At 36.9% G+C, this 18,678-nt stretch overlaps 1 protein-coding gene across 1 annotated transcript in view; it reads left to right on the forward strand.

Moving 5' to 3' along the window:
- Positions 1 to 6,374, forward strand: part of NCALD (neurocalcin delta) — a 124,950-nt gene extending 118,576 nt beyond the window's left edge. The window contains exon 4 of the mRNA XM_063451194.1: positions 2,982 to 6,374. Within this exon, the coding sequence (XP_063307264.1) occupies positions 2,982 to 3,079 (98 nt within the window). The 3' untranslated portion in view covers positions 3,080 to 6,374. The remainder of the gene's footprint in view (positions 1 to 2,981) is intronic.
- Positions 6,375 to 18,678: the final 12,304 nt, after the last annotated feature.

Below are 18,678 nucleotides of genomic sequence, written 5' to 3' on the forward strand. Positions count from 1 at the left end.
TATATCACTTAACCCCTTAACGCCGTTACGACGTGCTATGCCGTCACGGATTAAGTGGGCTTTAAAGCCGCTGTGACGGCATAGCACGCCATAACGGCTGAAGCCCCTGGAGCGCCCGGGATACTTACCTTCCCGGCGCTCCGCTTCAGGAGGACTGCCTCACAGCCCAGGCAGCCCTCCCACGGCAAATCAGGCCCCCAGGGGCCATGTGATCGCTCTCAAAGAGCGATCACATGGCCCCCTATAGCTGGCTATGGATCTGCCAGCAGGGGGACTGTCTAAAATATTAGACAGTCCCCCTGCTGGTAGGAGGTGTAAAAAAAAATATTAGACAGGTTATAAAATAAATTAAATGCATTTTTATATATATTATATATATAAATACGTATAATTACAATAATAAATAAATAAAATTAATAAATAAAAATTGAAACAAAATTTAATATAAATTATATATCCATATGTAATTTCATTCTAACTGTATTTTGTTATTAATATATATATATTGGTAACAAAATACACTTAGAATGACATTCTATATATATCTATCTATATATAAAATGCAAATAACCGCAAATATATATATATAGATAAATACATATAATTACATAAAAGATTACATTAGTATACACGTAGAATTTAAATACCTATAAATGCATATATATTAAAATTCTACGTGTATATTTAAGTAATCTTTTAACATAATTAGGTGATTTGATTAATTAAAATGTGATTGACATACCTGACAACACAGGGAGAAAGTGCTGAGAATTTAATTCGCAAGCACTATATTTGACCCTGTAACTCTCCAAGACAACATAAAACCTGTACATGGGGGGTACTGTTTTACTCGGGAGACTTCGCTGAACTCAAATATTAGTGTTTCAAATTGGTAAATTGTATTACAACGAGGATATTTTAAGTAAAAGTGACGTTTTTTGAATTTTTTACAAACGAACGGCACTTTTATGGACTATATTTTTGTTGTAATATGTTTTACTGTTTTAAAACACTAATATTTGTGTTTAGTGAAGTCACCCGAGAATAACAGTACCCCCCATGTACAGGTTTCATGGTGTTTTGGAAAGTTAGAGAGTCACATATAAGGCTTGCATTTCATTTTTTTGACATTGAAATTTTCCAGATTGGTTATGTTGCCTTTGAGAGCGTATGGTAGCCCAGGAATGAGAATTACCCCCATGATGGCATACCATTTGCAAAAGTAGACAACCCAAGGTATTGCAAGTGGGGTATGTCCAGTCTTTCTTAGTAGCCACTTAGTCACAAACACTGGCCAAATATTTGTTTTTTGCTTTTTTAACACAAAAACAAATATGAACGCTAACTTTGGCCAGTGTTTGTGACTAAGTGGCTACTAAAAAAGACTAAACATACCCCACTTTCAATACCTTTGGTTGTCTACTTTTTCAAATGGTATGCCATTATGGGGGTAATTCTCATTGCTGGGCTACCACACCGTCTCAAAGGTAACATTACCAATCTGGCAAATTTCTATTTGAAAATGGAACGTTCTATATTTGACCCTGTAACTTTCCAAAACACCATAAAACCTGTTAATGGGGGATTCTGTTGTACTCGTGAGACATCGCTGATTACAAATATGTGCATTTTTGTGCAGTAAAACCTAACAGTATTATGACATTCACAGCTAAAATGTCAGACGGAAATACAAATTTAAAAAAAAATCTTATTTTCTCAATTTTTTTTTTAATTTTATTCATAATGAATTATGTTCCATATATGAATAGTTAATGATAAATTAAAGCCCTGTTTCTCCTGAACAAAATGATATATAATAAGTGTGGGTTCATATAATATGAAAGAGGGGAACTACGGGTGAACAGACATATAGCGCAAATTCCAGTTTTTGTTTACGTTTTGTTTTGATCAGAACGTGCACTATTGACTCCGTCCTGAAGGGGTTAAAGGCAACTCAGATCAGATTTTCTTTGCCCAATTTTTGCGATTTAATTACTTTATTTCTGAAAGTATATATTACGAATATTAGAGGTACAAAGGATGGTGTTTTTCCATTCTTTTAAACCACACGTTTGCGTGCAAAAAGAAAGCCGGTCAGTGGAAAATAAATAAAAATACAAATACAAAGAAAATATAAGAACATTTTCTGCAATTTAATGATAGTGAAAATATCAGATAGGAATGATTAAACCAATGCTAGTTAACCTATCATGTCATTGGCAAAATACTATTACTGATAGTGAGTCCTGAAAGATACAAATAAATTGGGAACAAGCTAAAATATTCACTTTTTATCCAGCTATTATATTTCAAGGCACACACAATTCACAAGTACAAACAGGTTTGTTCTCTATTATTGGGTCTTATAAAGGGACCCATGCAAAAAAAAGATAAAAATATATTTATTTATACAGATCTAACCCTGGATGGGGTCATTATACAGTCAGCATGGAGGAGGGACCAATAGATAATTGGCATTTGGGAGTGAAGCAAATAAACTGCTTGGCTCTGGTTAGTTTTGAACTTACCATTTATTAGGGATGAGAGGACTAGGTGTGAGATGTTCGCTGTAAATCATCTATTTTGATAAACCACTGGCAGAGTACTGATAATACAAGCTCATTTGCAAGGTACATAAAACATGATGTTTGATGTTTTTTCTATTTAAAAAAATTAAATAAAAACTTTACTTTACTGATGCATGGAACAGCCTTCTACCTGAAGTGGTAGAGGTTAACACAGTAAAGGAGTTTAAGCATGCGTGGGATAGGCATAAGGTTAGCCCAGATATAAGATATGGCCACTAATGAAAATATTTAGAAAATTGGGCCAAATGGTTCTTACTTGCCGTCACATTCTATGTTTCTAACTTTGTAGGAATTAATATATCTTTTTTTGAACTGTAATTTAGTAAAATGCTTTTTGTGAGCAGGATAGATCATATCCATGATCTAATACAATCTCCATCTATCTTTTACCAGGAAAACTTTCACTGGAGGAATTTATCAGAGGGGCTAAGAGTGACCCGTCCATCGTTCGTCTCCTTCAGTGTGACCCGAGCAGTGCTGGACAATTTTGAACATGTTTGGATGAAATACAGTTCAGCTTTTTACTTTTTGTTTGTTTTATTTTATTTTGCCAAAATTACATTTGTCATGGTGTAGGCTTCGTACAGCCAAACATCTTTTCCTTCTGTGGTATATTTTGTTTCCGATAATTAAATGATGAATTTTTGTCAACATTTTGATTGTGCAGGACACTGGCTCTGCTACAGCATCTGCGCTTTCCTGAAATTTTATTGTAGTCTATAAAAAGAACATGGAAAATACGAACGTTTTATATATGCCTCATTCTTCTACTTGGCTGCAAAACATTATAGCCGTTTTTGGTTAACCCTTTAAATGCTGGAAGGCTGGCCATCAAAAGGCAGCATAACACTGGCACTTAAACGGTTAAAATGTAATTCATGGGGAAAAGTATGTTTTTTATAATCTAAAGTCAACCTTCTGTAGTATTGTATAACTGGTTTTAAAAGAAGGAATGTACATGTTTGAAAATTGAAGTGCATTTATAGGACAAAGCAACAACAAATTAATGCCAGATAAGTAAATGGGGATTTTATTTTATATATTTTTTCTTTTCATGTATCCTAGAACACAACAGTTTCAAAGACAACCTGTCAGAGTTTAGCAGTATTTGATGATAAAAGTATTATTTTGTATTATTTTTATAGCTCTAATTACTGAGATGATCATGCTCTGGGTGGTTTAAGAGAGTCTGCGTTCATACTAAATTCCACTGCCAATAGCAGATTTTGTAATGTATAGGAACAGTCACTTCTTAGGAACCCCCAAATGTGCATATTTGGAAGATCGACGCAAATAGCGAAATAATGCATTTTCATTAGCAACTATTAGGGGGATCTGTCAGGTAGACTGATGGACTGATTCGATCTCCGTGAGCTTCAGTGAGGAGATCCTAAAGATACTGAGGTCTGAGAAGATAGTTTGAAACTAACCGGTGTTTGATATGTTTTAAATGTTATCCAAATCTTGGCAAACATGGCTGTACACCAGAACACCAAGAATGACCAACACTGACTCTTCTCTGTTGTAGGAGCACTTTGTCATTGATAACTATCAATTTGTCTATTGATTAACAAATAACCCCTTATTTTGTATTATAATACACTACTTGAAGAGGTGGTAGAAAGGTTATATACCTCATACAGTGAAACGCAGCATCATTATTGATGGCCATTTAGAAAAACGTTCTTCCAACATATAACATTGTGAAAGGAACATGCCCGTTTTTACCTTTGCTTGGTGCCAGTTACCCTAGTGTTCTGATCCCTTAGCAGCTAGAATTCCAACTGCAATAGCTGCACAGAATAATTCCTACTGTGTACAACGCTGTACATTTTAAATAGGGTGAAAAGATATAATCTAATACTATTTCATGGATCTGTCCATGTCCTTTAAAACAAGGCTCCATGCAGTAAAAATTAAGTTTTTACTTAAATGCACACTGTAGTCACTATAACCATTTCATCTCATTGAATTAGTTATAGTGCCTGAAGTCCCACTGCATTATCCCTCCATTCAGTGTTAAACCATTTTTTGATCATTCTAAACACTGAATGAGGGTCCCTGGCTTCCTCGTAGTCCTGCCCCCACTGGAGGTGTGGCTAACGCAGAGATTACACACTTCCACGTAGCCATACCAATTCATAAATGCAATGGCATTGTGATAGGCAGAATGAAGTCAGCTGACACTCTCAGCAAATCATAGTTGCCTGATTAAATTAATTGTATTTGTTGTTTAAATAGTTAATTATAGAAGAAACAAACGTACAGCTCCTAAAATGTGCTTCATTGTTGCTATACATATTATATTTTCTAATAATTCTGTAATTCCTTCTATACTGTGCATTCTTGGTACACAACAAAAATCAAAGGAGAACAATTTAATTTGTACATTTCCGTCACCCCATTAAGAATTAAAATCTGTATTGGAATCTATATTAAGATGTAGATTCAGATTCCAATCAATTTACTATTTACTCAATTATGACTTGTGAATCCACATTGAATGCATCATGAAATAAAGACCTAACATCTCTCGAGTCCCACCATACAAAATAACACGCATAATCAAGCCATAGCCAATCAGAGAGTCCCCCAGGGCGATTAATGTTCTAGAGTTAAGATTAATTGGTTACAGTTGGTCTGTGCATGAATCATGTATGGGATGGGGAGTAGGGACTCTGCGTGACATTAGGGACCACCACTGAGATCTGGTGACATGCAACTAATGCTGAGGTCCATCATGGGACATGTGCTAACAGTAGGTGGATGCAACAAGTGTTAGACTGTTTTAAATAGCAAGAGGACAATGGGTAGCAGTATTAGAAAAGTACTTTCCCAGATTTAATTTGGTTTTAAAATTGTCTTTCCCATTTCAATTTGAGATTGTTATCCTGTTATCCCAAAATTTTATATTCACTGGACCCTGCTTCAGTGGATAAAGACTGTTCATCTGAAATGACATGCCATGAAATTCCACTTCCAATGCTGGAATTGTTTTTTAGATCTTGTTGTTGGTGTTATTGGTATATTAAGTGGTTTGCTGCAGATGACTAAAATTGCATATTTGTATTATTTAATTGTGTTACTTCAAAATTAGTTTATGATAGGAGAGCTCTCTGGAGCAATCTTGATGGATCTTTACCAGAATGTCTCTACTGAAGTAATTTTTTTTTTTCACTGTACAAGGAAATTTTGTGGTTGCTCTCAAAATTATACTTGGCATCGTCAGTGATTGGATGTCTCTTATCCTAGAGTCATTTGTGCTAAATGTCATACCGCACGATATAAATCACAAAGCAAGTTAATCCTACCGCTTGCAATCTATGACTGATGGTATTTTTAATTCAGGGGGAAATTAAACCGGAATCTTCTTAGAGGATGTTTCTTCTTAAAAAACAATTTCTCTCCCAAAACTCTCTTTTCACCTCCAGGGAGTCATTTGCTATTTTAGTTTAGATTATTCTGAAATATTCCAACAAAAGCCCATAAATTTCTAAGGCTAAAATTCTGTGACAGTCCCTGGGAGCTCGAACGGCAATTTGTCGACTGTAGCCAGATATATTTGTCACAAACACTTCTAAAGTACACTGGCACATATGCTCTGCCGTACTGCAGCTGTTTTTATGGAGAGTAAAATAGTTATAGCTTCAGTTTAAGTTTTTTGTTTGTTTGTTTGTTTGTTTTAAACGTGGCAAAAAATCTTTCCAAGTTAATTGTCAAATTCTGCACAAGTCACCATTGTGTGAACAAATATTTTATATTGATTGTTAATGTCAAATACTATTGAAGAAAAGGTATTCTGATAACTTATCAAACCTACTCTCACTTCAAAATATATTCAGAAAAATAAAATAATAATGAAATGTTTTTCAAATAAAATTCTGTGTCACCATTGATGGTATCAAATTTAAGAAGAAACACCTCAACGAAGATCAGTGTACTTCTAAAATGTTTTAAGCATTCCCATGTGTGAGACTGTATAATGGACTGCTTTCCATAAAATTAATAGTGAATGTATTACTATTAATATTTCTATTTTCAAACTTTTTACATATTCTAGTGCTGGGGTAGGTAACGTTCAGCACGCCCAATGTTGTGGACTACATGTCCCATAATGCTGGCAAAGCACTAGGGGAACTGTGGTCCATAACACCTGGAGAGTCTAAATGTGCTTGCCTTTGTTCTACAGCATTGAATATGTCTATGAATTGTTCTATTGGCACCAGATCTTAAAGATTTATAGCAAAGCACCCAAAGGCATCGCTCACTTAGTTCGGTGGAACATGGTTCCACCTAAGTTTTACCCTGTGCTCTTCACACACTGGCAAAATTGTACATCAGACTCCCCCATTTTTAATACTACCAACTTTTGTCACTACAAAATTTAGTTTCCATGAAAAACTCTTCTTCTTATAAAAACCTCAGGAAAAAATACTTCAATTAAAGATATTATATTATTACCATACCTGGGAACTTGACCCATTTTTATCCTGAATATCCGGTTTTGACAACTAGGTTCTACTCTGTTTTGGGGACTTCTGTTACTTCACCTATTCCTAGCCCCTGGGACCAAAATATAAACCACCATCTATTTTAGAGACGGTTCTTTTTAGATGGTCGTTTTCAGCTTCTTCTTTTCATCCTGTCCCTGTAGTTGGAGATTTATGGACACAGATTATTAAAAAAGTACCCAGATATCAATATTAGTATGCCCCTTTAGCAAAATAGACTGTAATTAAATAAACAATAGTAAAAGTATACCTTTTTCGCAAGTTCAAATAATGTTTTGCATTCCTTTCCATAGCACATAGTCTGCTATTTCTTTTTATTGCAGGTATTTTGAATAGGGTGCTGTAGAAATTTCATATTTTATTTTAAGATGTTAAACTGGTAAAGAAAGATAGTTATTTATTGAACGTTGCAAGTTCTCAAATATCAAGTAGAATTACACTAAATATAACAATACTACTCTCACTCGATCTATACAGTTGCAATTATCTACATTCGAATAAAAAACAGATCTTTAACCCTGTATAATAGAGAACAATATTTAGCTTCTTGCATTTAAAGAGTTAAGCTAGATACTTTTAATCTGCTTCAATTGTGTTAATGCTGCCTCTAACAAGTTTGAATGCCCGTAAAAAGGGAACCACATCTAACAGCTTATTGGCTGCATGCTGGGAGGTTAAAAATAGACGTGTAGAAGATACATATTGGCTAGATTTGGCTAGGCCATTTATCTTGTTGTGGTTAGTTATTTGGCTGGGAAAGTTTGCTTTCTTGAGATCACTTTGTCATTTATTTTTACTTACATTAGTTTTACAGATGACGGTTTGAGAGATTATATATTTGTAGCAACCATTCTACTGTTTCATCTGACCCTCTCTTGATGAAGGATGGAGTATAGTAGGTATTATTATAGTAGGTATATTTGACTTGGTTACTCTCCGGGAAGAATCCTGCGTCAGTATGGCCTGCGATTGAGGTCGATTATGGTTTGTACATCTAAGATTGGGTGAAAAAGATTGGATTAGGTTAGATTGAGCACATAGAGGTTTTTACTAAGATACGTTATTGTAAAGCGCTGCGGAATAAGCTGGGGCTATATAAATAATAACCAATAATAATACATAGGCTATTTAAAATTTGCATACCCCATGTAGACTTGCTTCACCCCATCTATCCAGAGAATCCTTTACTAGGATGGGTGTCTGTGGACCCTTAGGTACTACCTTTTCGTTCTAGAAGGTTGGATGACCGTGAAAGCCTGCAGTTACACCAGCAGAAAAATTACTTAAAGGAACACTATAGTGTCAGGAATACAGACATGTATTCCTGACACTAGTGCTGGAATATCTACTTAGGTCCCACTCTCTGTGATGATTAAAGGTAGTTTACATACCTTTTTATCTCTCAACACGCTCGTCTTGCCACAGCTATCTTCAGCAATCATCAATCTATGGGGAATGTTCAGCGTGGTGCAGCACTGGACTGTAAGCACCTCTAGTGGCCATCTGAGTGACTGTCACTATAGGTGTTACTTGGCAGCAATGAAAACCCTACTTTTTCTCAGCAAATGCAACATTTACATTAAAAAGCCTGCAGGGACATGCTAAAGAACCCAGAACAACTACATTAAGATGTAGTAGTTCTAAAGACTATAGTGTCCCTTTAAGAAAGAGGAAAAGTTCAGAAAGCCCCTTTGCCTATTCTAACTAGGCTTAACGACAAGCTGACTAGTCTGGATAATTATTTAAAGTTAGAAATTAGTCATCTAGGATTTTAGATTTCAAATACAAATTGCCATATGATTCTGTGATTACCACTAGCTAGCAGGGACCTATGAGGATTGTTGTAAGAAATTAAAGAGGAAAAGTGGCATGTTGCTTGGAGACCCTGTAAGTGAAAGATATTACGATAAATTCAGTGTGAAATGCTACAGATCTTTTAGAATAGCCCCACAAAGAATAGGATGCAGTAGGAATAATTTAGTGTTGCCCCCCCCCCCCCAAATCCATAATAAAGCACAAACATACATTGGAACTTTGTAAATCAAGGGTCATTTAATTATCTTCTTTCATCCAGCATTGCACTGCATTACATATCATTTCCTGCCAAGTACTGGGGAAGAAATATGTCAATGTAGTTGAGCAACTGTTCAAGAGCCAAGGTTGGACTTGGAACCACATCTGAATGAGCTATCCCTAAGAATCGTAATAATCTGTCATTAGGATTTTAATAGCCAAGGCATTATCATAACTCTGTCCCTCTCAGATATTGTAAAATAGGTAGAACTTTAATTTAGACACCATTATAAAACTAGAAACTATTTAATGCTAATGAAAAACTAACATATGAAAGAAAGGAATTTGGCACAGCAGATGTTTGCAAACTACATTTACCATGATGCTCAACTGGCTTTGTAATGGTAGCCATCACTGCACTATAATATGTAATACTGTAATATCGGTGCAGGTATCGCTGTCTGCTGTTATAACCTCAGTTAAGCCTGTGTCTTCCATGTAATCAAAGTATTAAGCGCGACATGAAGGACCACGGTACAGTTACCTGTAATTGTGGACTTTTTGTAATTAACTGTATAGTTTGAGCTCAGTCAAATTCTGAGTTGGAAAGCAGATCTTTCTTTTTAGTTTTTGTCAGCAACTTCTTCTGTCTGTCTCCCTTTGCAGCCCCTCCACCCGTGACAATCAAAGGGCCAAAAAATCTTTAAACACTTACCTGATTTCAGCGCTGAGGTCCTTCAGCACTGGCTCCGTGTCCACCGCTTAGGTTGGCACGAGTGGGAAACTAATGCACGTGCCGCCCATGCATTAGGCCTTCCCGATAGGAAAGCATTGAATCAATAGTTTCCTATAATAATTTGCAAGATGCTGGATGACTTCATGCAAAATGTGATTATGTCCAGCAGTGTTTCACTGAGTTAGACAGCCACTAGAGGCAGTGTTAACCCTGCAATTTAAAGATTGCAGGTTCTTTGAAAATCCAATGTTTTCAGCTGCAGTGTAAAGAGGACAGGGTCACTGCACCTACACCTCTTTGACATGAAGTGGTCTTGGTGCCTATAGTGTCCTTTTAACTATTGATTTTACATTAATGGGCAAAGATACATATATAAAAGCTATTTCTAATGCAGTCGGGAAGTCACTTGGAATTTGGTGTCACTTTAAAAGATGAAGATACACCAAAGCTTACATAGTAGTTTTGGTACGTTGATGCTGTCCATTTGCTTTGACATTGTAAAATCTTGCCATTTCTAAGAAATGTCAGCATTAGTTTGAAAACAGCCTCTAGATGTACTATTTCCTGAACACCTTTAACCTTCCAAGAAACTCACATTTGGATAAATTTGAATGTAGCTAATGCTTAATTTTAACTTAAAAAAGGCAAGGGGACCCATAAATCTAACAAGAATAAGGAACAAATCTCCACATCTCATCGTAGCAGTGTCCCTCACCATGTCACAAGATGCTTATAGGCTGTGAAGGATTGAGTCTATAGTGATAGAGTTGTAGATAGAACTGCATTCAGGATAATGGCATGACCCATATTTGGGGAAGTTACATAAATGTATAGCAAACATACAGTACACCCAAACAATGAGCCGATATTGCAAATCATACTATATTCATAGCGTTCAGCTAATTGACATGCTAAACAGATTGATAGGCTCCTGATGGCGACTTTCTCTGAACACTGACCCCCTAGCTTTGTTCTTATGAAGTTCAAAACCGTGGTATGAGGTCCTATTTGTTATGTGACAAGAACATGCATTTTGAATTAAATTCCACCCTTAATTACAGAGGGCTGCTTCCCTGTAGCAAATTTTATATCAATAATGATACATTTCCTTCTGTATACCCAGTGCTGCATGTGCCTCATTAACCAACCCTGCCTGGCTTCAAGTTGGCACAGCGTGTATATTGCCCTGGGGGACTACTGAGCCCTGCCGTGTGCGCCAACTATCGGAATACTTTTAAATGTTTCCATTTTCTACTATTGAATTAATTGAATGTATTGTCAAGTTGCCAGAGTCATTGTTTTTGTTGTTTCCTGCCCAATGTTCTCTAGACGGTAACTCTGGCAGAGGATGGAATTAACTCTTTTATTAACCTCAAGGTTTAAACATGAGGGTAATGAAATAGTAAAGATAAAACATTTGTAAAATGCTGCATAATACGCGCTTTTTTTATTTAGTTACTACAACGTGTCACTGATGTAATGGCTAATATGGTATCATGTGTTTTTATTCAGAAAGAGGCAAAAATTACAGTGAGAATATAATTTTAACGAAGCCTGATTTTAAGGATTCAAGATTAGACTTCATGAGATACAAAATGGCGCATTCTTTTAGCACCGTTTTTAGTGGGTAGCACAACACAGACACCCACAGCCCATTTATCCAAACCCACGTATACACGCATTGCCTACTCTCTCACATACTTCTCTCCATAATGTCTTCTTATTGTGGATGGTGGGAGCATGTGGGGCTATACTATACATGTCTTCAGTCTTAAATCCACCTCCGATTACATAATTTACAGGAAAAGCTCATGCTGTGAATTTGTCATCTTTTAACATAAACACTGAAAATAGATTAGAACTGGAATCATGGTTTTATTGCAATGACCATTTAACTAACAATTTTAGGAAATCACATTAATGTATATAAAAAAAATAAAATAAAGACTTTAAAAAAAAAAAAAAAAGACAGAAAATAAGAACCACCGTGGCCTTTTGCTTAATTTGGCTTCACAGGGAATAGATGTGTATATTTATCAGTCTTTCTTTATGTCAATGTTTATTTAGAATTAGTTATATAGGTAGGCGTGCATGTGTTCTATATTTGTCAGGACTGTTTTGTATTTACTGTGCAGTAAATTCATTATAACAACTTTTAAAGGGAACACCGCTAGCAACCCTTTAACCCTTTGGGTGCCAGAGAGGTGGGCAGCTTATTTAATTGCTGAACCCCCTCTAACGCTCAGAGGTTTAAGAGAGTGTAGTTGAATTAATGCATGAACTGTTAACTTTTTTCACAGGTTTTGCAAACACAAAAAATTTAAAAAAAAATATTTCATGGGATCTTCCAAGCTTTTACTGAATTTATGTGGGGGGCTGGGTTAATCAATTGTTTGTTTTCTTTTTGAAAGTGTTACTTGTTCTTGTATTTACTTGGACAAATATATTCGTGGTAACTTCTCTTTTGTATAAAATACGTGCACCTGTACGTTTTGCAGATTCAAGGGGGGGTATTTGAATATGCATTTATAAAATGACATTTCTGTGTGATCCTTGTCGTGTTTATATATCTAAATATACGTAAACATACCTCCCAATATACAGGATGGTCAAAGCTGGACTTTTAGGGGTGTAGCATCAGTGGGTCAATATGCATGCACTAAGCTGATACATTATTCCAACCAGTTCCGTGTATGCATGATGACATCTATGTATATACATATATATGTAGACTCAGGACTTTCCCTCGAAATCCAGGTTACTTGGGAGTTATCATATGGATATTCACATATATACACACATAGTTTGTAGTGGTACTGATGTTAAAAGTTGAACAAATGTTTAAAATATATATTTTTTTTATTGTTAGATTGTTTTTTGTTTGTCAGTAGAAACTTCTGCATTACTTTTATTATCAACCAATTTCCATTCATGTGGGAAAAGCTGAAATCCAAGAAAAAATAAAAAACAAACGCTGGTTTGAGCTTTATCTAAACTGACAAAGATGATTCAATTTTGATATAGTGTATTCAAATGGGGGAACATTGTAGGTCTGCCCTTTAAAATGCATAATGCTGTGTGCAATGCATTGTAATTCATGATATTGGTTGCTTCCTCCCATTGCTGTTAACTCTGCATGACTGAATTTTCTCAGACTGGAGACCTCATCTTCTATATATTAGTTGGCAGGAAAGGGATTGGTCCCAAAAGGGATAGAAGTGGACCACGCTCAAGGTTGACAGGAAGAGATGCATTAAGGGATGGGGCTTTATCTGCATTGGGAACGGTAATGGGTGACTCTACCGCTCTTGTACTGCCACATGCTCGTAGTTCTCAGTAATGCATGACTCTAAACCGGTCTGCATGTTGAATGAAAATATTGTTTTTTATAAAACTAAAAGCATGAATTCCCTAATATCCATGGTGATTACATTTGCTATGTTACGTGACTTTGTCTACATGACCTGCAGTGCCACTTATCTCTCTTTCTCTCTCTTTACCAACGTTTCAGCAATATCTGCCATATAATGTTAATAATAAACCTTTACTTGAATGAGACCGCCACAGGTCACTGTTCGTGATGAAGGGCCAGCAGTGATTTGATGTAAATCATGTTTTTATGAAAAAAATCAACAGAGACAAATTCAAATATGTTACTGGTTCTAGAACATAAAGCAAGTAATGAGTTACATTTAGAGATATAAACATTACAGCTTATCTGTTTTATAAACTGTATTCTCATAAAAGAATAAATGTATTCTAATTCTCTGTTATTGGAGTTATTGTCAGAATTGAGGAGGAATCGTAACATTTTAGGCCAGAATAGTAAAATTGGAGAAAAAAATTCCAGTTTGGTTTTTATTCAAGTCCAACGTTATTTTTTAACCAAATTTTAAACAATTTCTGGTTTATTAGAATAAAACAGTATTGGATACAGTACTACTTATATTATGGACCGTGACAAGAAAAATATTTACAACTCAAAAGTACAGGATAGTCTTCTTAAAATGTAAAATGTGCCCTTATTAGAACGACCAAAAGGCAATCTGGTAATGTTTTGATTTAAAAGTGAGTCTTTTGTCAAGTACACATTTTACCACATTTGACCACATTTGTCAAAATGTCAATATTTATTTCATAGCTGTCGTTGGTTGCTTCTTCGTTTTCAGAGGAGTGCAGGATAGCTCATTCAAAATTCTTATAGGGAACATGTTGTTACCAAGGGGCCTCCGTAGGTCAGTGTTACATTTCAGTGAAAAATTATATTTGTTTCAACCACTCCTTACCCAAATTAGCCTCCTGTCTGTACATTTCTGACCACTGAAGAGGATACCATAACAAGACAAATTTTACCCACTACACCATATAAGCTTTACTTACCGCCTATTGACATGATGTGTTATGGCTCCTGATGTTGGTCTACCAATGAGAAAACAAGGAAAGTGGCACTGCAGCTGTAATTTTAGAAAAACATTTAATTTTATTTTTGTTGTTAATTTTTGTTCAGGGCATTGAATAAAAAAAAAATGTATGACCACTGTGATTTATTTAAAAAATGATAACAATAAATAAGCTGTGTGATTTTTTTCACAATACTTTGTGGTCAAAAATATATATTTGTGACGGTAATATTTTCAGTGCCAAATATATGAGCAGTAATGTCTGACAAAATAAAAATAATTACAAAAAAAAAAAGCTCTTGTGTTATAAATTTATGAAATATATTATTTTTTCTTTCTGTTTTTGTATGTATTGTAAATTAATTAGTGACATTGAATAATTTCATACAGGAATTATAAATTACAACTGGCAGAACCATTGTTTTATTTTGGTTATATAAATTGGTAAAAAGCATGGAATTGTTTTCTATAAAACTGTAGAATTTAGTCAAGCTGTTCTACATGCTGCCTGTGTATTAGGGATGTGCATGGGCAAAAAGTTTGGTTCGGAAGTTAGGGTAAGTAAAACAAATTGTCTGCTTCAGCAATTCGGACCAATGGCATTCGGCTTGGTTCAGCACTTCAACTGCGCGACACTGCATGGGACAAACATCCAATGCCAGGCAGCGAGGGAGCAAAGTACTTACTGTGCTCTTGCAGCACAGCTCCCTTGCACGTCCTTCAGGGTCCGCTGGCAGCTGCGATGTGACGAGTACAGGATATGATGTAATTGCACAAAATTAATTGCCTTATTGTTCAAGATTACGGTCATCATTCACATAATTTTCCCTCCCTCTCTCTTGTTTTGCCACTTTTCAGAAATCCAAATCGCTTCGGCACTTCCGAACTACCGAACTTCATCGCTTCGGGACTTTGCCACTTCAGACATTAGTAAGCATCCGAATGGCATGAAATTTGTACGAATGTACATTCGGAAGAAACGAATCGCACAGGTCTACTGTGTATTAAAATTTTTCAGAACTAGAACATTACCTAGTGGCCTGTTAACAGCAGTCTTAATGTCACGCACACAGCGTGGTATCCTTAAAGGAACACTATAGGGTCAGGAACACAAACATGTATGCCTGACCCTATAGTGTTAAAACCACCGTCTAGTGTCTTCCCCCCTCCCCCCACCCACTTGGTCCTCCATTGCCTGTTTAAATATAATAAAATCGTACTGGTAAGTCTGCAGCTCCTGCCTCTGTCCCTGATCTGCCTGCTTGACACAAGTGATTCTGTGAGCCAATCACAATGCTTTCCCATAGGATTGTCTGAGACTGTCAAGGAGGCAGATCAGGGGCAGAGCCAGCACAAGTCAAACACAGCCATGACCAATCAGCATCTCCTGGTAGAGATGCATTAAATCAATCCATCCAGAGGGTGGATACACTGAATGGTAGTTACACTGTGCAGCACTGCCCCAGAAAGCACCTCTAGTTAACCTATGAGGTGAGGCCAGTGGAGGTATCCCTAGGCTGTAATCTTCTCTAAAAGGACCTTGTCTACTGCAAAAAGCTTCAAGTGAATGATTCTACTCACCAGAACAAATACAATAAGCTGTATCCCTTGAAATAAACTGTTTACTTAAATTTTAAATAATTTTAAAATATTCTTCAAAATTCTTCTAAATGTAAAAACAAAAATCCTCAACGGTTTTATTTTTTTTCTGATTGTTACTATAAACGTAAGTTTTGTTTGTGAATTTTAAAAAAAAAGTCGTGGAGAATGGCTTTTAACTGTGGCATATTCTTTTCCCAATGTTTGTAACCATCATAGGTCTTTGTCATGGACAAAATGCTATATTCAGAGGTAAGAAAGATCCCGGTGATCTAAAATTAAGTGTAACCTTTTATGGGCCAATAACATTTTGTGCCATTACAATGAATGAGGTTTATCCCGTGACATATGGTCCTTATAGACCGATTGCAAGTAATGTGCAGAATCCTCACTGTAGTGAACTTACAATGCCAAGCAGGTAAGCTCAACGCTAACACCCTGTCATCAAAGATGAATGGATTTGGATGAATAAAGACTCTTTGACCATAACCATTATGGTAGGCAAATTAATACTGTTATAAACTCAAAGTAAAAAAAAAAAAAAAATTACAACAATTCTTCAAATTAGACGAACACGTCGAACACCATAATCACTCCAGATTGCTGAGTACCAAGGAAACCTTCCCCCCCTGTAAGTAGTAAAATCATTTTGTAATGGTTTGACTTCCTACCTGTTGTTCACCATCACTACTCCCCACCTCGACTACAACCATTAGAAAGCGTTAAGTTCCTGCGCCGCCAACAGTTTTAACTCTGGCTAAGCTTATGGCTCTTTGTCAGCTGTAATAAAGGTAGGGAGCCGTTGTCCACGGAACTCCGGTAAAAAGTAAGAAGCGCAAACTTACTTCTTTAGGAAAACTTATCAATTAAACTGTGAATAGCTTTACTTCCCGCACCCTGATTTCTCTCCTGAAATTGTCATCAAAATAGAACCCTAAGCCCTCCATGAACACTATACTAGCAGCCTACTTTCCTCCCCTCCCCTTCCCTTTGTGTCACTATACCTCACTCTCTCTACCATGTAAGGTCATTGAGCAGGGCCCTCAACCCCGCTGTTCCTGGAAGTCCAATTGTCTGGTTACAAATACGTGTCTGTTAGTCCACCCATTGTACAGCACTACGGAGCTTGTTGGCACTTTATAAATAATAATAAGTAGAAATATTCTAAAACAGTTTTACTATACATACAATACAATAGGGGGAAGGAGGGTGCCAGGGCACTCATGAAAACCATAACCAATACATCACTCTGTAGTGGTTATGGTGCGTAGGGTGTTCCTTTAAGTGTTCAATTTTGGTAATATTATGGTGATGAGTGAGGGAATAATCTAAATTATTAAAGACAGGAAGCTTCATATTTTGTTAACCTTCTTTACTGAAAACCTCTAGCAGCAAAGAACCAGTTAAAGGAAAACTCCAGTGCCAGGAAAACAATCAGTTTTCCTGGCACTGGAGGTACCCTCTCCCTCCCACCCCCCAATCCCCGGTTACTGAAGAGGTAAAAACCCCTTCAGTCACTTACCTGAGGCAGCGACGATGTCCCTCGTCGCTGTCTCCTCCTCCGCGCCGCTCCTCCTACTGTCTCCGTCGGCCGTTAGACGAGACTGATCCCATTAGCGCTCCCCATAGGAAAGCATTGAAAAAGAATTTTGTGAGCGACACTGGAGGTCCTCACACAGCGTGAGGACATCCAGCGACGCTCTAGCACAGATAATCTGTGCTATGTGTCAGGAAGTGACCTCTAGTGGCTGTCTAGTCTAGGGGAGTTACCCTGCAAGGTAATTATTGCAGTTTATAAAAAACGGCAAAAATTACACTTGCAGGGTTAAGAGTAGTGGGAGTTGGCACCCAGACCACTCCAATGAGCAGAAGAGGGTGTAATAGTATAAATACAAAAGAGGTAAACAAACATAAATTCATGCAGAAAGTCTGGTATGTAAATAGCTGTTGATGGAAATGCTAGAGTGATACAGTTACACTGCCTTAAAGGGACACTCCAGGCACCCAGACCACTTCTGCACATTGGAGTGGTCTGGGTGCCAACTCCCACTACCCTTAACCCTGCAACTGTAATTATTGCAGTTTTCATAAACTGCAATAATTACCTTGCTGGGTTAAGTCCTCCCCTAGTGGCTGTCTACTAGACAGCGACTAGAGGGCACTTCCTGGTCCATAGCACAGGTTTTCTGTGCTATAGCGTCGCTGGACGTCCTCACGCCGTGTGAGGACTTCCGGCGTAGCTAAAATCCCCATAGGAAAGCATTGAAAAGCATGCGCATTAGGTCTCCCCAGCCGGCGGGCGTGATCAGTCTCCCCCACCGGCTGACACTGTTGTAGAATTATTAAATTACCTATTATTGATTGACTATTATTGATTCTCCTAACAGTATTTAGAATATTAGAAGGAAATGCTTTTCTAGAAGGTTATGAGCAGCACCGGAACAGTCAAGTTCCTGTAGTATGAAACATTGTATGCCATAGTTAGATCATGAGAACTGTACTAATAAAATGTCTATTCACTAAAGCCTGAGAAACTAACCTTGAAGCTAAATGGTGCCAAGTACTCAAAATGGCTGCCTGCCAGATCCCCCCCTCCCATTGAGCGAGCCTCGTGCTAAACAACAATGGCGCTTGTATCTTATGTCCACTCCCATGTCAAAGATGACGACATCCCATGATGGGAGGATGCCCAACTAACCACTTAACCCCTAAACCAATTAATAATATAGATGGGAGGGCATTTAACTTACCACTTAACACATAGACCAATTATTAATGCATAAACCAATGTTATCTCTGACAATGCTAGTGATGTAATAATGCCTTTAAGA

Source organism: Pelobates fuscus, chromosome 4, assembly GCF_036172605.1.
Source record: "Pelobates fuscus isolate aPelFus1 chromosome 4, aPelFus1.pri, whole genome shotgun sequence".
In the NCBI taxonomy this organism is placed as follows: Eukaryota; Metazoa; Chordata; class Amphibia; order Anura; family Pelobatidae; genus Pelobates; species Pelobates fuscus.